At 45.3% G+C, this 22,685-nt stretch overlaps 1 protein-coding gene across 1 annotated transcript in view; it reads left to right on the top strand.

The window, feature by feature from the left end:
- LOC101268914 (protein Wnt-6) overlaps window positions 1-22,455 on the top strand; it is a 35,453-nt gene extending 12,998 nt beyond the window's left edge. Inside the window, exons 3-4 of the mRNA XM_021579181.2 lie at window positions 13,796-14,106; window positions 19,697-22,455. Of these exons, the coding sequence (XP_021434856.2) occupies window positions 13,796-14,106; window positions 19,697-20,158 (773 nt within the window). The 3' untranslated portion in view covers window positions 20,159-22,455. The remainder of the gene's footprint in view (window positions 1-13,795; window positions 14,107-19,696) is intronic.
- The last annotated feature ends 230 nt before the right edge of the window (window positions 22,456-22,685 follow it).

Genomic DNA, 22,685 nt, shown 5'->3' with positions numbered 1-22,685 from the left:
CATGAGGTAGTCACCTGGAATGCATTTCAATTAACAGGTGTGCCTTGTTAAAAGTTAATTTGTGGAATTTCTTCCCTTAATACGTTTGAGCCAATCAGTTGTGTTGTGACAAGGTAGGGGTGGTATACAAAAGATAGCCCTATTTGGTAAAAGAACAAGTCCATATTATGTCAAGAACAGCTCAAATAAGCAAAGAGAAACGACAGGCCATCATTACTTTAAGACATGAAGGTCTGTCAATGCAGAAGATTTCAAGAACTTCTAAAGTTTCTTCAAGTGCAGTCGCAAAAACCATCAAGCGCTATGATGAAACTGGCTCTCATGAGGACCACCACAGGAAAGGAAGACCCAGAGTTACCTCTTACTTCAGAGGATAAATTCATTCGGGTTAACTGCACCTCAGATTGCAGCTTCAAATAAATGCTTCACAGAGTTCAATTAACAGACACATCTCAAGATCAACTGTTCAGAGACTATGTGAATCAGGCCTTCATGTTCGAATTGCTGCAAAGAAACCACTACTAAAGGACACCAATAATAAGAAGCGTCTTGCTTGGGCCAAGAAACACGAGCAATGGCCGGTGGATATCCGTCCTTTGTCCAAATGTGAGATTTTTGGTTCCAACCCCCGTGTCTTTGTGAGATGCAGAGCAGGTAAACAGATGATCTCCGCATGTGTGGTTCCCACCGTGAAGCATGGAGGAGAAGGTGTGATGGTCTGGTGCTTTTCTGGTGACAGTGTCTGTTTTATTTAGAATTCAAGGCACTCATAACCAGCATGGCCACCATAGTATTCTGCAGCGATACACCTTCCCATCTGGTTTGCACTTATTGTGACTATCATTTGTTTTTCAACAGGACAATTATCCAACACACCTCCAGAATGTGTAAGGGCTATTTGACCAAGAAGGAGAGTGATGGAGAGCTGCATCAGATGACTTGGCCTCCACAATCACCCAACCTCAACCTAATTGAGATGGTTTGGGATGAGGTGGAGGAAAAGCAGCCAACTAGGGCTCAGCATATGTGGGAACATCTTCAAGACTGTTGGAAAAGCATTCCTCATGAAGCTGGTTGAGAGTGTTAGGTTCTGAAAAATGGAGTGAAAAACTAACGGACAACTAGTCAAAGCTCAAACCAAGTTTATTCACCCAATGGTTTAAAACAGCTGAAAGACAAAGACATATTTACACAAGCCCATATATTTATACCTTCTTCCTTTGCCGTGTCTCCTCCGTTACACATCTGGACAGCCAATGCATCTCTGTTGCTAGACAGAATTTAGTGATGCGTGTTCTTTCTCACTTCATCTGACCTGACCTTGGCCCAAATTCCTCACCAACTCACGACTGTCCTGTTGACTGGAACCAGACTCTGGCCCTCTCCATAGGATACCTGATATCTAACAATAACATGTTCTGACAGCATGTGCACTTTCTGCATTCCCCTCTCTCACTCAGTAGATTTCTATGCCCTCGGTTCTAATATGATAACATGAATAGGGATATTTCATATTTCAAGTTTAGAATGTAGTACCCTTTTGCACATTAACTCCATACTGTTCAACTCATTTAAACTTGGAATTACTTATAAACGAACAGGAATTTAAACATGGATAACATTCACAGTAATTATTATGTTTACACCTCCGAGGCTTATGGCCTCTGATCTATAATTACACTATGCACCCTGCTATTTCCATCTCTCGTCGTTCAACTGAGAATAATATTTCAGCTAAAGCTTTTGACTTCCTCCATTTCAGATGGACCTTTTTACTTTCTCCACTTCCTCCTTCTGGTTCCTAAGAGAGTGATAGCACAAGACTTGAAAAGCAGAAAGAAACACAAAACATAACAAATATTAATAATGTGCTAAGCCTTGCATAATTATATATGCAAAGACATACTGAAGTTTGATAACATGACGATTCCCACTCGCTCTTCACTTGACTCTATGCCGTTGGGATAATTTTCTGCCGGTTTCCTCAAAAATGAAGGCCCTAAAAAACCTTCTCATGCCTCACCCAGACTTCCCCGTCAGGCCACAGGTTACAAAGAGGTGTTCCCAAGTCATGTCATTTTCACTTCGCTCCCAAACTCCTTCACGAGATACACGGCCCTAATCAACTTTATCTCATCCTGAGGTAAATCAGCACTGTATATACGTTTCAACATCAATGCCTTCAGAAGATGATATCCCAACAATGCACAGATAGATCTAGGACTGAACCTTTCAGATACCTCCTACCTGTCTCCCAACTCATACCTGGTTCCCTAGCCACCAACATCTTCAATGACCTCCTATATTCTGCTACAGTCGGTACCGTGGATAATACTTTCCTGTGCTCCGGTTAGGTACACATCGCTCATCCCAAGGCCGATCCACACCCACCCCTTTGTGAACACCCTCGTTACTGTGCTAACTTTCGGTCCCAATGGTTGATAAGCAGCCACCTTCTGACACTTTCTGTTTACCGTCACTCGGTCTCAATCTTCTGGGAGAAATGTCAAGTGTTTGCTGGCTGTTAGAAATGTGGGAGATATTAGTGGAGTTGGAAGAGTATCCAACCTTACAAAACTCTGAGTCACATGTTTCTTAATCACACTCTGCAGGAGATGTGATGATACTACCTCAGTGAACTTCCCTTTCGGTGAGATGGCCTCCTGTATACAGGGATCTGTAGCTATTCTTTCAAGCGTTGTACCTTCTTTGACAAACGCCTCACTGAAAGTTGACAATAGTGTCTGAAATGACTACACTATCTCTGCTACTCTCGCCATGATCTGGGTATGTGTGATGTTCAGTTAAACATCATAGTAGTCTCTATATTGTGCACAGATCTCATTCCTCTCCTACGAGCTATCCCCTGTAACAATAAACACAGAGTGGTATCGTTCCCCAAAGACTTGATTACTCACTTCCTTAATATATTAGCCTCACAAATCGCCATCCCAGTCATATGAAATTCTGCTCTTCCAATTCCCTGTAACGTCAACGCCTTGGTTTTTGGGACGCCATAAAATGTAGTGATATCGGTCCTGACAGAATCTGCAACTAACACTCCGTCAGACTGGCCTTTGACCCCGTCATCATACCATTTACACTGACAGATTTCTATCTCAGTCACTAGTTCAGCCCCTACATGAGTATCTACGTACAGTATGCCTTCATTTGCTCATATGCATCTCCTTCCCCCTGTCGCTTGACCATAAGAATAGTTTTGATCGTTTCTATCCCCCATTGTCAGATTAGTACTGTGACGTGGTAAGGTTGGACCCAGGTGCAGAGAAGAGACCAGACAAGGAATCAGTGGTTAAGGATAAACGTAATATTTTACAGAGAAACAGAAGCCACGGGATCACAGTAGACTTGAAAAGCCAACAAACACTAAGTCTCACAAACTCACTCACGTAACGACCACAGAAAACACACCTCTTTTAAGAGGGACATCATTAAAATAATAAGACACACCTGAGTCCATAAAAGTCTCTAGGGCGGACTCTACCGCCCTCTGGTGCCAGGAGGAACCATGACAAGACGTAACGCGTCATCCATCCGATCCACATAATCACGTACTCCTTCTTTCAGTTACTAATTTTACTCGCATCCGTCTAAACAATACATTCCCAACTAGTTAAGAATCGCTCAATTTCATAATTTGCTGTGGGCTGGGTCACATGCTTCGATATCCCTGTGCGAGTGCTGGTAACATGGCCCTTGGCAAAAGCGAGCGTACAATATGATTGTGATCACCAGCATGGAACCCAAAAATTCTACCCTGTTTCCTCCGGCAACTGATAAATTCCTGTCCCTCCCTTACTGGATCTGGTGCCTCTTTCGTAATACTACCCAATTCGCTCATTGGCTGATGGTGATGCTGAATTTGGATCCGTACTTGGGAATGTGCGTCATCAGGAACAGGGTTGTCCTCCCCTGGTACTATTTGTCACGGATAATATGTAACCGGGGTCGCGTGTGTTCGTACTGGGTGCACATCTCTACGATTACCTGGATAATGCTAATCACTATCCAGTCTGGTACTACTATAATCCAGACTCGTAATTTGCCTGTCCTCTGCCTCTCGCATCCCATATCGCTCTTTTGCCTCTTTTACCTGTGACCTTTCACCTTGTAGCATGTGGTAAATGGCGGATGAGGTGCAATTACATATACTCCTCCACACTTATTTGTAATACTGTTGAAGCGCAACCATGAGTTGTTTTATTTGTTTTTGTCTATCCTCAAGGGCACCCTCTAATTCCTGGTTTAGGTTTTGACTCTTTTCTAGCGCAACAGCCAATTCCTGCTTTTGTTCATCTATTCCAGGGCTCTCCAACCCCGTTCCTGGAGAGCTACCATCCTGTAGGTTTTCACTCCAACCCTAATCTAGCACACCTGATTCTAATAATCAGCTGGTTGATAAACTGAACCAGGTTAGTTACAACTGGGGTTGGAGCGAAAACATACAGGAAGGTAGCTCTCCAGGAACAGGGTTGGACACCCCTGATCTAATCTATGCGCACTCCCTTCGGATATGCCTAGTTTCTTATTTGTCGTCTCATTTTTGTCCACTGCCTGCTCCATTTGACCTTGCAGGTCTCTATTTTTCAATTTTTCCAGTTTTATCCGCTGCTGATAAAATGCCATGGTTAGGATGCCTGCATATTGTAGTTTGGACCGTTCTCTGATTTCAATATTCCACACTACGATTGCATTCATGGCTGGTTTTAAACTTTCTATCTACGGGATAATGTGTAGCAATTTTGTCAAATTTTTGCAAAATTTTCCCACCATTTATTTGGTTCTTGGTGCTGGTCATATGCCTTTTTTTTGCACTTCTAATGCTTTGGTAACATTTTGCCTTTCTACCCATCCCACTCCGGGAGTCTCCTGGTGTAACCGATGTGAAATGGCTAGCTAGTTAGTGGGGTGTGCGCTAATAGTGTTTCAATCGGTGACGTCACTCGCTCTGAGACCTTGACGTAGTTATTCCCCTTGCCCTGCAAGGGCCGCGGCTTTTGTTGAGCGATGGGTAATGATGCTTCAAGGGTGGCTGTTGTCGATGTGTGCAGAGGGTCCCTGGTTCGAACCCAGGTAGGGACGAGGAGCAGGACGGAAGCTATACAGTTACACTGGCTTCTAAAAGCCATATCCATTATAACTGACTCGGCGTCACCCCCCAACAGTGTTGAGTAGTAACAGCTTAGGCTATCAATAGTTTGGTCGCTACACCATACTCCACCTTTTGGTGCTGGATGATACTTTTGTGTCTGTCAATTCACCTAATCTGTCACATTTCCCCGCACCACTAAGGCATAAACCAATCTCTCTTTACTGCTACTGCTACTACACATGAATCATCTTCAAACGTACACACACACACACACACACACACACACACACACACACACACACACACACCCTTCGGCTTCATGGCCCGTGTGGCTGAGACTTTCGTCCCTCTTTCAGAATTCCCCCACTAGGGACCTGTCCTTCACGGAACCTACCCTACACTGTAGTGACACTCATGGATCTCGCAGAGGAACACCCCTACTCCTTACGGAACCTACCCTACACCATATATTTACATGGATCTCGCAGAGGAACACCCCAACTCGAGACCTAGCCTTATGGAACCTAGCCTACACCATATATTTACAACCGGTCGTAACACAATGGGACTTCTGAATAAGCTCCGGCTTTCTAGGTCCGTAGCCTATTATTGTTCAGCCTACGATTCTCATCTCCCGAAGATGTCAAAATAAGTGGTAACACAGTGCCTTTCAAAAGTATTCATCCCCCTTGGCGTTTTTCCAATTTTGTTGCATTACAACCTGTATTTTAAATAGATTTTTATTTGAATGTCATGTAATGGACATACACAAAATAGTCCAAATTGGTGAAGTGAAATGAAAAAATAACTTGTTTCAAAAAATAATTTTACATTTTTTCACGGAAAAGTAGTGCGTGCATATGTATTCACCCCCTTTGCTATGAAGCCCCTAAATAATATTTGGTGCAACCAATTACCTTCAGAAGTCACATAATTAGATAAATAAAGTGTCCAATGATCTATCACGTGATCTCAGTATATATACACATGTTTTGATAGGCCCCAGAGTCTGCAACACCATTAAGCAAGGGACACCACCAAGCAAGCAGCACCATGAAGACCAAGGAGCTCTCCAAACAGGTCAGGGAGAAAGTTGTGGAGAAGTACAGATCAGGGTTGGGTTATAAAACAATATCAGAAACTTTGAACATCCCACAGAGCACCATTAAATCCATTATTACAAATTTTAAGGAATATGGCACCACTACAAACCTGCCAAGAGAGGGCCGCCCACCAAAACTCACAGACCAGGCAAGGAGGGCATTAACCAGAGAGGCAACAAAGAGACCAAAGATAACCCTGAAGGAGCTGCAAAACTCCACAGTGGAGATTGGAGTATTTGTCCGTAGGACCACTTTAAGCCATACACTCCACAGAGCTGGGCTTTACGGAAGAGTGTCCAGAAAAAAAACATTTCTTCAAGAAAAAAATAAGCAAACACGTTTGGTGTTCGTCAAAAGGCAGGTGGGAGACTAAATATACACTACCGGTCAAAAGTTTTAGAACACATACTCATTCTAGGGTTTTTCTTTATTTTTACTATTTTCTCCATTGTAGAATAATAGTGAAGACATCAAAACTATGATAGAAACTAGTAAAAATAAAGAAAACCCTGGAATGAGTAGGTGTTTCAAAACGTTTCACTGGTACTTGCTTAAATTAATTTCATTAATATTATGGTGTTTCTATTCCAAGAAAAATGTAAAACCCTCTGTGTTTCCGTTAGGATGGAATGGAAAATATGGTGATGTACAACGTGACGGTCGGGAGTACAATACTGGGCTATTTAGCTAAAGAATCCCTGTTTTGTGGGGGGCCGGGGTTCAATTCCCTGATGTCGAAGAAGAAGGAGTAGGCTGTCCTTGTAAATAAGAATTTGTTCTTTACTGACTTGCCTAGTTAAATAAAGGTTACACTAACTCCAATATGCTCTTTAAATAAATAAGACCTACACCATTTTTAACAGCACATTACTCAACACTAGTGAGACTCATGTCGCCTATGGTAGGCCTACAGTATGTCGAAAAATATGACATGACTCACCGCCAATAATTACATATTAAGGATTGGAGGATATTTCTGTAATTCAGTGATATTTATTCCCATATTAATTTGTTATAGATCAATAACTAAATATACATCGGCATTTTGAAAAACTATTTTTAGCATTATTTTATTAATGACAATGAATGGGGTCCACCTCCCGTCCCCCTTCCTCCTCCTCCCTTCCCCATGGGCTAGGTCGGTCTTCTGTGCGCGGCTCTGCGTCCCATCCCGTGCCCCCTGCCCTCGTGCCTTGAACCTTGCGTGCTTTCAGTGGATATAACTGGAGAACTGCAAGGCAATCCCATTGTGCGCCACTCGGGAGCCATGAACAATATATACACTGCTCAAAAAAATAAAGGGAACACTTAAACAACACAATGTAACTCCAAGTCAATCACACTTCTGTGAAATCAAACTGTCCACTTAGGAAGCAACACTGATTGACAATACATTTCACATGCTGTTGTGCAAATGGAATAGAAAACAGGTGGAAATTATAGGCAATTAGCAAGACACCCCCAATAAAGGAGTGGTTCTGCAGGTGGTTACCACAGACCACTTCTCAGTTCCTATGCTTCCTGGCTGATGTTGGCGGTGCTTTCACTCTAGTGGTAGCATGAGACGGAGTCTACAACCCACACAAGTGGCTCAGGTAGTGCAGCTCATCCAGGATGGCACATCAATGCGAGCTGTGGCAAGAAGGTTTGCTGTGTCTGCCAGCGTAGTGTCCAGAGCATGGAGGCGCTACCAGGAGACAGGCCAGTACATCAGGAGACGTGGAGGAGGCCGTAGGAGGGCAACAACCCAGCAGCAGGACCGCTACCTCCGCCTTTGTGCAAGGAGGAGCAGGAGGAGCACTGCCAGAGCCCTGCAAAATGACCTCCAGCAGGCCACAAATGTGCATGTGTCTGCTCAAATTGTCAGAAACAGACTCCATGAGGGTGGTATGAGGGCCCGACGTCCACAGGTGGGTTTGGCACCAAGATTGGCAAATTCGCCACTGGCGCCCTGTGCTCTTCACAGATGAAAGCAGGTTCATCCTGAGCACATGTGACAGACGTGACAGAGTCTGGAGACGCTGTGGAGAACGTTCTGCTGCCTGCAACATCCTCCAGCATGACCGGTTTGGTGGTGGGTCAGTCATGGTGTGGGGTGGCATTTGGGGGGCCGCACAGCCCTCCATGTGCTCGCCAGAGGTAGCCTGACTGCCATTAGGTACCGAGATGAGATCCTCAGACGCCTTGTGAGACCATATGATGGTGCGGTTGGCCCTGGGTTCCTCCTAATGCAAGACAATGCTAGACCTCATGTGGCTGGAGTGTGTCAGCAGTTCCTGCAAGAGGAAGGCATTGATGCTATGGACTGGCCCGCCCATTCCCCAGACCTGAATCCAATTGAGCACATCTGGGACATAATGTCTCTCTCCATCCACCAACGCCACGTTGCACCACAGACTGTCCAGGAGTTGGCGGATGCTTTAGTCCAGGTCTGGGAGGAGATCCCTCAGGAGACCATCCGCCACCTCATCAGGAGCATGCCCAGGCGTTGTAGGGAGGTCATACAGGCACGTGGAGGCCACACACACTACTGAGCCTCATTTTGAATTGTTTTAAGGACATTACATCAAAGTTGGATCAGCCTGTAGTGTGGTTTTCCACTTAAATTTTGAGTGTGACTCCAAATCCAGACCTCCATGGGTTGCTAAATTTAATTTAATTTAATTTTTGTGTGATTTTGTTGTCAGCGCATTCAACTATGTAAATAAAAAAGTATTTAATAAGAATATTTAATTCATTCAGATCTAGGATGTGTTCTCTTAGTGTTCCCTTTATTTTTTTGAGCAGTGTATATTGTCCTGCTAATAACAGGGTTAATAAAATATCTGTGAGAATATCCAACAGGATTTTATATAATTATACAAAATTTATAATAATTGCTTTGTTTAAAAAATAACAATATTTTGGAGATTATTTTGTTTTCAAATAACGTAAAATGAGGGAGAAAAAGACAATTCTTGAACATGGGGTGAGACATGTTTTTAGAGGGAGAGAAACCAAAAACCAACAATCATCTCATGGGTTTCCCAGTCGAGGACGGCACGGGTATGTAGCAACACAGCTTGCACTGGTATTCAGTGTCTTAGACCGTTGCGCTACTCAGGCGCTGTATAACGTGACCGGTCGTGAGTGGCCTACAGTACTACAGTAAAACCAAAATAATCCTAACAAAATAAAATAATAAAAACCTTAGTGTAACAACAGTTTTAGTAAGTAATACTGAAGTTGTGCACAATTATCCGTTTCTATTTAGATTTAAGCCACCCATTCATTGTCAGTTAGAGACACAGTAGGATCCAAAAGCATGATCAGTGCTCTAACTCCCCCTTGCGCTGGTCTGGAGCAATGAAGTGGTGACGCAGGGTACCGCACTAAACCACAAATTACCTCTAAGTCCCGAAGCCTAATCGCAAAACTTTTAGTGGAACAACCACTGTATGCTGAGCCCTTGTTGGCTGCTTTTCATTCACTATGCGGTCCGACTCATCCCAAACCATCTCAATTTGGTTGAGGTCGGGGGATTGTGGAGGCCAGGTCATCTGATGCACAGCCTGGAGGTTTGTTGGGTCATTGTCCTGTTGAAAAACAAATTACAGTCACACTAAGCACAAACCAGATGGGATGGCGTTGCTGCAGAATTCTGTGGTAGACGTGCTGGTTAAGTGTGCATTGAATTCAAAATAAATCACAGACGGTGTCACCAGCAAAGCACCATCACACCTCCTCCTCCATGTTTCACGGTGGGAACCACACATGCGGAGATCATCCGCTCACAAAGACATGGCGGTTGGAACCAAAAAAACGCAAATTTGGACCAAAGGACAGATTTCCACCAGTCTAATGTTTATTGCCCTTGTTTCTTGGCCCAAGCAAGTCTCTTCTTCTTATTGGTGTCCCTTAGTAATGGTTTCTTTGCACTAATTCAAAGCATTTATTTTGGCTACATTCTGAGGTTCAGTTACTCTAATGAACTTATCCTCTGCAGCAGAGGTAACTCTGGGACTTCCTTTCCTGTGGCGGTTCTCATGAGAGCCAGTTTCATCAAAGCGCTTGATGGTTTTTGCGACTGCACTTGAAGAAACTTTCGAAGTTCTTGAAATGTTCCGCATTGACAGACTTATCTTATGTCTTAAAGTAATGATGGCCTGTCGTTTCTCTTTGCTTATTTGAGATGTTCTTGCCATAATATGGACTTTCACCAAATAGGGCTATCTTTTGTATACCACCCCTACCTTGGCTCAAACACATTGCGGAGGAAAGAAATTCTGCAAAATAACTTTTAACAAGGCACACCTGCTAATTGAAATGCATTCCAGGTGACTACCTCATGAAGCTGGTTGAGAGAATGTCAAGAGTGTGCAAAGTTGTCATCAAGCCAAAGGATGGCTACTTTGAAAAATATAAAATATAAAATTATAATTTGATTTGTTTAACAATTTTTGGGTTACTACATTACTTTCATAGTTTTGATGTCTTCACTATTGTTCTACAATGTAGAAAATAGTAAAAACAAATAAAAACCCTTGAATTGGTAGGTGTGGCCAAACTTTTTACTGGTACTCTATATATAAAAACAAATTATTTCAAAACATACTTATTTAACACTGCACACATTCCTCTCTGAATGAGATGAGACATTGTGACATAATGTCATAATAATGTCAATTAAATGATCCCAGTTGGACATGGGATAAATTGTACAAATATAAATGAACATTCATACATTTTCCATACCACCAACACTTAAAGTTGTGTACTATATCAACCTCTCACTGCTCCACTGGGGCAGACAGTTGTTAAGCTTACTGATTTTTCTTGTATTTTCAATATAATAATTTATTTCACACCTGTGTTAAGGCACAGTAGTGTGCATCCAGTGAACACCAATGTCCAGCTACAGTCAGAATACTCTTGAACATTCCTCTGACTCGAAGTTGAGGGCTTGAGAGGGGCTTATGGCCTTGGACTCTGCACGATGAAAGAAATATGTGTTTTCGCCATTCAGAGATCAACAGAGCAGCTGCGTTGAGTCAATTATCAGATTATAGTAAAAGCTATGCAATATAAGGCTATGCATAATTTTAAAGGTGGAATGTGTATAGTTTTGGAGTAAGTGTATTTGTCTATTTTGTGCATCTTTAGGGATTACATGGTGTGCTCACTGTTCTATGACTTAATAGAATGGATTTCAGGTTTTCTATGAGATATGTGCTGTACAAGACTTGACTGTGACACATGGAAGCAAAATCAATCAATAAAAAGTATTCGCACTCGTCAGGCTTTGTCACATGTACTGCTACAGAGAGGGGCCCTGGGTTCCCTCCATATTTTTTTTACCTGAACCCATGCATCATTGACTCAAAGATTGAGTATTAAAAAAAGATTAGCTAATTCCTCGTGAAGCCCCTTCTGGCACCAAGTGATCTCCCAGGCAAGCCCAGGCATAGGCTGCTGGAGAAGTTTGGAATTTGTGTCTTGGAGGAAATTATAAAAGGGTGTTCAAATCAAGAGATATACATTTTCATAATCTCCTCTCTCTCGTAGTCATGTAACTGGGTTTTTTATCATCTTAGTGAAGAGGGTCGGTCACATTGTACAACTGAACCGGCACACTTTTTGATTGTGTTTGTAATAAAGGTTAGTTTAACATCATGAATTGAACGTCTTCTATCCAATATAGATATGATGATGGCATTACACGTTGGTGTAGTAGCTAAAGACGAGCGAAGCTAAGGTACATAGCTCTTAACTGAAACAACACTGTAACTTGTCTAGACATTGAACCCCTTAGAGATTCAGGGGGGGGGGGGGGTTCTAAACAGTGGTCTGTAGTTGTTTTCTCTAGTTCCACCTCTCCTGCTGAAACAGTAAACAGGTGTGACTGTTCGACGTCTCCCTTCAATCCCTCCATGGACGCTTCTAAAATGGCACCCTATTCCCTATGCAGTGCATTACTTTTGACCAGAGCCTTATGGGCCCTGGTCAAAAGTAGTGCTCTTTAAAGGGAATAGGGTGCCATTTGAGACACAGGCTATATGATACCTCCTGCAACAGCAGCTGACGTGACTGCCTGTCTAAGAGGAGTCTCAACAGAAGTTATTGAGTTAGTCATCTCTACCCCTTCTGTACACTCAATTGGCCTGGGAGGAGAACGTTTGTTTTCCCCCCAGATCTATACAGCTGGTTGAACCTGAGAACAAACAGTGATGGTGTGTGATAGGGAATGGCCTGCACAATGCATATGACAGGCAGGCAGGGAGGGGCTTTATTGGAGAAGTATGTAGGGAGGACTGAGGAGGAATCAGGATGAGGTGTGTTCAGGCGGGATGTTCTAGGGCTGGAGCTGGGCTGGGGCTGTTCAGGTGACTGTCAAAGCTGAGCTAGGCTTGGGCTGGACTGGGCTCAGGCTGGGGCTGGGATGGACTGAGGCTGGGCTGGGCTGGGGCTGAGCTGGGGCTGGGGCTGGCAAGGAGACGCCACACACACAGAACAGGCCTGTATGGAGCCATCACTGGGTGTGCAGACAGACAGCTGGTATTCATATCACAGGGTGCTGGTCTGCAGGGCCCTCGCACGGCACCGATTCTGTTTCACTAGATTTAATGAATCCCATTCACTGAATCATGCGATATGGAATTGGCAACAGGGCAGAGCGGTGACTGCACGCTCATGTCTTCCAGCTCCAGAAAATAAGTCATTCATTTTAGCTTCGACACAATGGACTGCTAACTGCCTACCTCCCTTCCCCCAGTTCCTGGAAATATAGCAGCTAGAAACAGTGAATAGAGATGTTGTCGACAACTGGCCTAAAATACACCTGGATCTTTTCCAAAGTAACAAAGAACAGGGGAATCTGCAGTTGCAGCTGTACATCCCTCTGGGCCAGGGGGGTAAGCCCCCTCTTCTACAGTAATAGCCCTGCAGCTGTGTCTGAGATACCAGGGGTATTGAGGATTTACCCCAGTGTTTTACCCGAAAGGATCCGACCTTTCTGTTTCCATCTACGCGGGCCGGCACCCATGTCTCACTGGGCCTTGTCTCCAGCGGACCTGCTCTGACTTGGAGCCAAGGCAAGGCCGTGGCTACTGTTCTGCTAGGATTAACATATCAATGGCTAACTGTGAACTTTAACACCTTCGCACAAAGCAACAGTCTTGAATGCTGCAGAGGTTGTTGGTTCTTCTCGCCACAAGTCTGTAGTGTCACACTCTGGATTGAAACACAATAACACTAGTGCCTGCATTAACACAAAACACTGGCGGCCCACTCATTTGCAGGCCGTCATTGTAAATAAGAATTTGTTCTTAGCTGACTTGCCTAGTTAAATTAAGGTTAAATACAAAATAAATCAAATAACAATTGGAAAAGCACTAGGTGCCCTAGGCTACTCTTTGTTCACTCCTCTGATGACACCCCTGTGTGTGTGTGTGTGTGTGTGTGTGTGTGTGTGTGTGTGTGTGTGTGTGTGTGTGTGTGTGTGTGTGTGTGTGTGTGTGTGTGTGCGTGTGTGTGTGTGTGTGTGTGTGTGTGTGTGTGTGTGTTTGTGTGTGTGTGTGTGTTATCTTGTATGATCTTTCAGACATCCGGGAGACAGCGTTCGTGTACGCCATCACGGCAGCTGGGGTGACCCACGCGGTAACGCAGGCCTGCAGTATGGGGGAGCTGCTGCAGTGTGGCTGTGAGGCGACCAGGAGCAGGGCTCCCCCCCGGCCTGCCTCCTTCTCCACCACCACCTCTGTCGAAGGAGTCAAGTGGGAGTGGGGCGGCTGCGGAGACGACGTGGAGTTTGGCTACGAGAAGTCCAAGCAGTTCATGGATGCCAAGAGGAAAAAGGGCAAGAGTGACATCAGGACGTTGATCGATCTCCACAACAACGAAGCAGGACGACTGGTAGAGGGAAAATTTATTTTTTTAAATAACGGGTGATACAGTCCCACTCCTTTCGTAATTCTTCATGCTTTATTACAATGGATATATATAGGTAGGAAAGAACAGTGGGTCGTATTCGAACCCATCCTTGGAGTTGCACAATGTTAATGTGCCCCAGAGGCAGTAGCTTATGGAGCACTAGACCACCCCAAGGGGTGAGCTAACTTTTTATCATTCACTCCAAACACACTTAATCTCATATGTTTTACTTGACCTGTGCTGATATAAGCAGAAGTACAGGAGATTATACTTCAGAAATGTTTTAGATTATGTTCACCTGATGCTTACTTTTTTTTATTTTCAACAATGGTGAAAATTAGGTTCAGATGCTGAAAGTCTTTATTGTCTAGCTGAATGTTCCTCATTTCATCCAATGCATCATCCAAGACAGCCTCTAGCCATAGTTGGACTCTAAACTTCCGCCGAAGTTGGTCCCTCTCCTTGTTCGGGCGGTGTTCGGCAGTCGAAGTCACCGACCTTCTAGCCATCGCTGATCCACTTTTCATTTTCCATTGGTTTTGTCTTGTCTTCCATCACACCTGGTTCCAATTCCATCAATTACATGCTGTGTATTTAACCCTCTGTTCCCCCCCATGTCCTTGTCAGTAATTGTTTCTTGTAGTGCTTATGCACGGTATGCTGGTATTTACCGGGTTTTGTTTGACACATTTATTGTATTGTTCTGTTGACGGTGGTTTATGGATATTAAACGACACCGTTGTAAATCAGTTTTTGCTCTCCTGCGCCTGACTTCTCTGCCGCCAGTACGCACCACACTACAGAATTACCGACCAAAATTATGGAGTCAGCAGGAGCTGGAACCAGGGGTTCCTTTTACAACTGGACCTATACCTGGCCACCGTCCACCCGGCTCTGTCGAGCAGTGAGAGGGTGTCCGCCCTCGCCTCGTGCCTCACCGGGAAAGCCCTGGAGTGGGCCAACGCCGTGTGGAGAGAGGGAGATGCGGCATGGGACCAGTTTGAGGAGTTCACCCGCCGTTTCTGGGCAGTCTTCAACCACCCGCCTGAGGGTAGAGCGGTGGGTGAATGCCTCTTCCATCTGAGGCAGGAGGCGAGGAGCGCCCAGGAGTTCGCCCTGGAGTTTAAGACCCTGGCTGCCGGCGCGGGATGGAATGACAGGGCCCTGATCGACCATTACCGCTGCAGTCTGCGTGAGGACGTCCGTCGGGGAGAGACACCACCCTCATGTTCGACCAGCTGGTGGACTTGTCCATCCGGCTAGACAACCTGCTGGCTACCCGCGGACGTTCAGATCGGGGTCTGGTGGTTCCATCCTCCCACACCCCCTCTCCGATACCCATGGAGCTGGGAGGGGAGGTGCGTAGGGAGACCGGAGGGTGTTCCAGCTCGTGCAACATCTGTGGCAGCAGAGGTCACACTGCCGGTCGGTGCCAGGTTGGTTCCTCTGGGGATTGAGGCAGCAGGCAGGGCGCTCTTGCGTCACCCCAGGTGAGCCAGCACCATTTTCACCCAGAGCCCTCTGTTTGCGCATTTGTTTGTGTATGTCACTTTCCCTGAGTTTTCCCCGCATTCCCAGCATAAGGCACTCGTCGATTCAGGCGCGGCTGGGAATTTTATTGATAGAGCGTTAGCCCATAGTTTAGTGATCCCCATTGTTCCCGTGGCTGTGCCCTTCCCTGTTCACGCCTTAGATAGTCGACCATTAGGGTCAGTGTTGATTAGGGAGGTCACCGCTCCTTTGGGCATTGTGACACAGGGGGGTCACAAGGAGAGAATTAGTCTCTTCCTTATTGACTCTCCTGCATTTCCCGTGGTGCTGGGCCTACCCTGGTTAGCTTGTCATAACCCCACTGTTTCTTGGCCACAGAGGGCCCTCACGGGGTGGTCGCGAGAGTTCTCAGGTAGGTGTTTAGGGGTTTCCGTTGGTGCTACTACGGTGCAGAGTCCAGACCAGGTCTTCACCGTGCGCATTCCCCCTGAATATGCCGATTTGGCTCTTCTCCAAAAAGAAGGTGACTCAATTACCACCCCATCGACGGGGAGATTGTACGATAAATCTCCTGGTAGACGCTGCTCTTCCCAGGAGTCACGTGTATCCCCTCTCACAGGCGGAGACGGAGGCTATGGAAACATATGTCTCCGAATCCCTGCGTCAGGGGTACATTCGGTCCTCCACTTCACCCGCCTCCTCAAGTCTCTTTTTTGTGAAGAAGAAGGAGGGAGGTCTGTGTCCGTGTATTGACTATCGGGGTCTGAATCAGTTCACCGTGAGGTATAGTTACCCGCTACCTCTCATAGCCACAGGGATTGAGTCAATGCACGGGGCGTGCTTCTTAACCAAAGTAGATCTCAGGAGCGCTTACAACCTGGTGCGTATCCGGGAGGGAGACGAGTGAAAGACAGCTTTCAGTACCACCTCAGGGCACTATGAGTACCTCGTCATGCCGTACGGGTTGATGAATGCGCCATCAGTCTTCCAAGCCTTTGTAGACGAGATTTTCAGGGACCTGCACGGGCAGGGTGTAGTGGTGTATATTGATGACATTTTGATATAACGCTACACGTGCCGAGCATGTGTCCCTGGTGCTTGGTCGACTGTTGGAGCATGACCTGTACGTCAAGGCTGAGAAATGCCTGTTCTTTCAGCAGGCCGTCTCCTTCCTATGGTATCGCTTTTCCACCTCAGGGGTGGAGATGGAGAGTGACCGCATTTCAGCTGTGCGTAATTGGCCGGCTCCCACCACGGTAAAGGAGGTGCAGCGGTTCTTAGGGTTTGCCAATTACTGCCAGAGGTTTATCCAGGGTTTTGGTCAGGTAGCGGTTCCCATTACTTCACTGCTGAAGGGGCACTTGCAGTGGTCAGCTGAGGCGGACAGGGCTTTTAGTCACCTGAGGGCTCTGTTTACCTCGACTCCCGTGCTGGCCCGTGCTGGCGTTCATAGTGGAGGTGAACGCATCCGAGGCTGGGATAGGAGCTGTGCTCTCTCAGCGCTCGGGTACGCCACCGAAGCTCTGCCCCTGTGCCTTCTTCTTGAAGAAGCTCAGCCCGGCAGAGTGAAACTATGATGTGGGGGACCGGGAGCTGTTGGCTGTCGTCAAGGCCTTGAAGGCCTGGAGACATTGGCTTGAGGGGTCTAGACACCCTTTTCTCATCTGGACTGACCACCGCAATCTGGAGTACATCCGGGCAGCGAGGAGACTGAACCATCGCCAGGCAAGCCGTTTTGTGTTTCACGGGGTAACACCGCGATCCTGGTCGTTGTGGATCGTTTCTCTAAGTCCTGTCATCTTCTCGCTCTACCCGGTCGCCCTACGGCCCTACAGACTGCGGAGGCCTTGTTTACACACGTCTTCCGGCACTACGCGGTGCCCGAGGATATAGTGTCTGATCGGGGTCCCCAGTTCACGTCTAGGGTCTGGAAGGCGTTCATGGAACTTCTGGGGGTCTCGATCAGCCTTACTTCAGGGTTTCACCCCGAGAGTAATGGGCAGGCGGGGAGAGTGAACCAGGATGTGGGTCCGATTGCCAGGACCGCCCGGGGGAGTGGGCGGCGTTCATGCCCTGGGCCGAGATGGCACAGAACTCACTTCGCCACTCCTCCACTAACCTCTCTCCCTTCCAGTGCTTACTGGGGTACCAGCCGGTTCTGGCACCTTGGCATCAGAGTCAGACCGAGGTTCCTGCGGTGGACGACTGGTTCAGGTGCACGAAGGTGACATGGGAAGCTGTCCGTGTTCACCTTCAGCAGGCCATGACGCGCCATAAGGTGAACGCAGATTGCCACCGCAGTGAGGCCCCGGTATTCGCACCGGGGGACCGGGTCTGGCTCTCGACCCGAAACCTGTCCCTCCACCTGCCCCTCCTGAAAGCTGGGTCCGCAGTTTGTGGGGCCATTTAAAGTCCTGAGGAGAGTGAACAAGGTTTGTTATAGGTTACAGCTTCCACCCGATTACCGTATTATCCCCTCGTTCCATGTGTCTCTCCTCAGGCCAGTGGTGGCTGGCCCGCTCCAGGAGTCTGAGGTGCGGGAGGTTCCTCCGCCCCCTCTAGACATTGGGGGGCCCCGGCGTACTCCGTTCGCTCCATTCCATACTGAATTGGGCGAGGGGCCGTCAGTATCTCGTAGAGTGGGAGGGGTACAGTCCAGAGGAAAGGTGCTGCAGGAGTTCCACCGTATTCGCCCGGATCGCCCTGCACCTCGCCCTCCGGGTCGTCCCCGAGGCCGGTGTCGACGCGCTGCTGGAGCCGTGCGTCAAGGGGGGTTACTGTCACAACTTCTGCCGGAGTTGGTCCCTCTCCTTGTTTGGCGGCGTTCGGCAGTCGAAGTCACCGCCCTTCTAGCCATCGCTGATCCACTTTTAATTTTCCATTGGTTTGGTCTTGTCTTCCATCACACCTGGTTCCAATTCCATCAATTACAAGTTGTGTATTTAACCCTCTGTTCCCCCCCATGTCCTTGTCGGTAATTGTTTCTTGTAGTGCTTATGCACGGTATGCTGGTATTTACCGGGTTTTGTTTGACACATTTATTGTATTGTTCTGTTGACGGTGGTTTATGGATATTAAACAACACCGTTGTAAATCAGTTTTCGCTCACCTGCCCCTGACTTCTCTGCCGCCAGTATGCACCACACTACAATAGTTCTATAACACTGTAAACTGATAGTTGACCAAAAATCGTGTTTCTGAACAAGGAAACAAGTGTGTGCCACACAGTTAGTTTTCAAACCTTTAAGCCAAGTAGCTGCTAATATTTCTCCTTATAAAACTGTGATTTTTTCCAGCTCTTTATGAAGGACTAAGTACATGTATGTAGACAAAGTGAAATATTGAAATACAATGACTTTCTTGTTGACAGGGAGAGAGGAACATTGCAACATTGATCCCGTAGTATTTTTTCAGCAATGGTGGCAAGGGTGTGTGTGTGTGGGGGGGTGCATTGCTACTAGCCTTAGCGCAAGAACATGCTAGCTGTTCCCATATACTTCCAGTCATTGAACCAACAACTATTGATTTAAAAGTGAGTCTCGGCAGAAGCGGTGGAAAGAATTTAGCAGCGGTGGTCCATCGCTGCTAAATGAATATAGGGGAAACACTGACTCAGTTTGGAGGTTGTCTGCTCTTTTGAGGAGGTAATTACAGGTTATTACTCTGATTTTCCTGGGACTTGCTCACCCTTGTCAGTATTGCTTCATCACAGTATGTTACACTGTCACACAAGCCAAAACCTTTCCAAGGGGTCAGAGACAGGTAAATGGGGAGGAGTGGCTGTGTAGTTGGGCCAATTATAGTCTCAGGAGGACATCTTTGGAAAAATAACATACAAGAAGCAAAGGGAGCCCAAATGTAGAAACAACAACGTGATCTTAAAGAGCTACCGAGAGGTTAGAGCAGTGCATGCAGCCAGGGTTAATTAGCACAAGTATAACTGAATGATCTCTGTTCTGTTCTGTTCTGTTGTCAAGGTCTGGGAGCTCTGTGAAGGCCAGAGGCAGGAGGGGGAGGGTAAATTCCTTCTGTATGGTGTCTGCTTTTATCTCACCTATCTATCTCTGTGTCTTAACTACAGGCGGTGAGGAATTATATGAGAACTGAATGTAAATGTCATGGCCTGTCCGGGTCTTGCACACTCCGGACCTGTTGGAAAAAGATGCCTCACTTTCGGGAGGTGGGTGATCGCCTGCTGGAGAGGTTTAATGGAGCTTCCAAGGTGATGGGAGGCAACGATGGCAAAACCCTGATTCCTGTGGGCCAGAACATCAAGCCTCCGGACAAACAGGACCTGATCTACTCGGCCGAATCGCCCGACTTCTGCTCACCCAACAGGAAGACAGGCTCGCTGGGCACGCGGGGCCGCATGTGTAACAGCACAGCCATGGACGTGAGTGGCTGTGACCTGCTGTGCTGTGAGCGTGGCTACCGAGACGAGACGGTGGTGTTCGAGGAGAACTGTCTCTGCCGCTTCCACTGGTGCTGCGTGGTGCAGTGTAAGAAGTGCTCGGTGAGGAAAGAGCTCAGTCTCTGTCACTAGCATTACCACAGAGGAACTTGGTTGGTTTCAGGCCTCTTCAGCCTCACAGGAATGATGCACTGAGATCAGGCTCCCACAGTTCACTTCAGGAGCACGCTGAAAGATGAATGTCTTATCTAGGATCATCTTGGACAGACAGCTGGAGGAACTCTCCTCTCAAGCTGTAGAACAGTCCAGAATGGCCACTACTTCAGTGCTCACCACATAGAGCTCTATGACCCTGAACTTAGGCTCTTTTTAAAAGTTACATTTCAGCTCCCAGAACTTTCTAGAGCAGAATGCTGGGTCCCATGTCATATAAGACAATCAGAAAGTTTGGTACTATTCTCAGTCATCTGTACAGAGCTGTTAGCCTCTAAAGCAGTGGTTCCCAAATATGTTTGCACAGTGAACCACCCACCACAAGTCTTTAGAATTAGCCATTGACCCAGAAAATAGCATAACAAGTGTTTCTAGCCTCAAACCCAATGCTAAGACCCACTAAGAACGTGGGGCCTACAACCCATCATTAGGGAAAAACGTTGCATAGTCAGTTAACCATGTATCTACGAGGGGTGACTATTGTAAAGAAAACATAATGACTTTGCATGTGGAAAATACAGTCATGGTGATAAAATATTTTCCTATGTAACATAAATGTCCTTCATGTGAAAGGTAAATGGACATGCTCAACATGGAATACAGGTTTTTTGTATCTAGCACAAAATGTATAAAAAAGGGAAATGTGGGGTTGTGTTTTTGGAAGACGAACCGAACCCCATCTTGTTTCATGGTGAGGAGCTGAACTGACATCCGAGACTATTATTTATGAAAATTTTTATGACTAGACTACTCATAGTGATAAGGTGAGGAACGTGCCTACCGTCTCTCTGAAAAGCACTTTGGATGTTGGAGCTATCTATGTAAGCCATTTGTTACATTTCTGGTTTTGTTTGTTTGAGTAGTTTGCAAATGGAAAAATATGTTCAGACTGTTTTTTTTTTTTTTTGTATGGTATCGAGAAAGTATGATATTATGTTTATCTGTTTAATATAAAGGGCTTTTGTAATGCACTTTCAATTAAAGCATTTGTTACGTTAAGCTTTGTTAGGTATAGTCATGTTGTGCAGAATAGCCAGTCACAATCACATACAATGCTGACAATGAATCCATGCATTTGTCTCTTTGATAAGTCAACTTGCTGAAGTGAGTTGGAAGTTAGAAAGACCATTTATTTTTACTCTCTCCCTAAATTCTTTAGAATAGGCAAATAAGATCTTCTTGCTTGTTTTTTTGGGGGGGGGGAATAAAGCATTCACTGTGATTAATAATAATAACGATTCCTCATGAGTTGTGTTGGTACCCAAACACGCTGTACATTTTCTGTTGATGTGCATAGCTATAAGTTATTGAAATGTACTGTGTCGTACCCTTCTTTTAGAGTACGTTTTTTGTTGTTGCTACTTACCTTTCAGGGATCTGTAAGACAAGAAACCATTGGCAAAACAAAGAGAGAGTACGATGAGAGATCACATCGCTATAATTTATTGCCAATATACCATGGTTTATGACCAGATGATTTCTGGCCAGAGTTCATAGTTCATATCGTTACCATATCGTTACCATGACAGTGACTACACACACCATGTCAGTGACTACACATCTGTGGAATCAGCAACATTTTGTGTTTAATTTAATCTAAATACAGTTTTTGTACAAAAAAAGAATATGACTTTAAGGGAGAAAGACTTGGTAAAACTGAACTATTCTGACTGAGATTTACTACAATATTAGGCATTCTTTACATACAGTTATGTTAGCAGTAGAACTGGTCACTTTACCATGTTAAGTTTGAGTTGTAGTCGACCAAATTATGAAATCAGACCAAATGTGACATTTCATATGTGAGATATATGCATGACTAAGCAAGGTCTTGGCCTATCCATTCCCCATAGAACAACTTTTGGACTTGTTGGGCTGCCAGGAGCGTTTTACTGTTACTGTATGTATGTTTAAACAACCCTTTTGTCAAAATGGAAGAAGGTTGTTTTGTTGCTTTCTGGATTCAAAGCAAGACACAAGTTTAGAAAACAGGATTTTGTCATGGAATGTTGAATGATTTAAAGATCATTTCTCATTATTTGTTTGGATTCTTAGACATCATTTTGATATTCTCATACTTAGTTGCTCATTGATTAAACTATTATTCTACAAAGTTCATTTCATGTCCATTTAGTTACTTTCCAGTTACAGTATTTATATAAATTTAAATAAATTGGCAAATGAGTTTCTGCATTTACTATACAAATAAAAAGTAAACTGTTCACTCTAGTTTTCATTTATTTGTATTTTTTGTTTTCTGGTCTGTGTAGCAATGAATTCAAATTTCATTTTTTTTGTCTCGTTTTAGTGCCTTTTTTTGTTAGACCAAGACAAAGCAGAGATTTAAATGCATAATATAAACGCTTTATAAACGAGTAGATTTATAGAAACATATGTCACTTTTGCCTTCCGTTGACCTTCAACACATTGTGTAAGTGTTATTCAT

This window comes from Oncorhynchus mykiss, chromosome 22 (assembly GCF_013265735.2).
Source record: "Oncorhynchus mykiss isolate Arlee chromosome 22, USDA_OmykA_1.1, whole genome shotgun sequence".
In the NCBI taxonomy this organism is placed as follows: Eukaryota; Metazoa; Chordata; class Actinopteri; order Salmoniformes; family Salmonidae; genus Oncorhynchus; species Oncorhynchus mykiss.
This window is presented reverse-complemented; position numbering and strand designations above follow the sequence as displayed.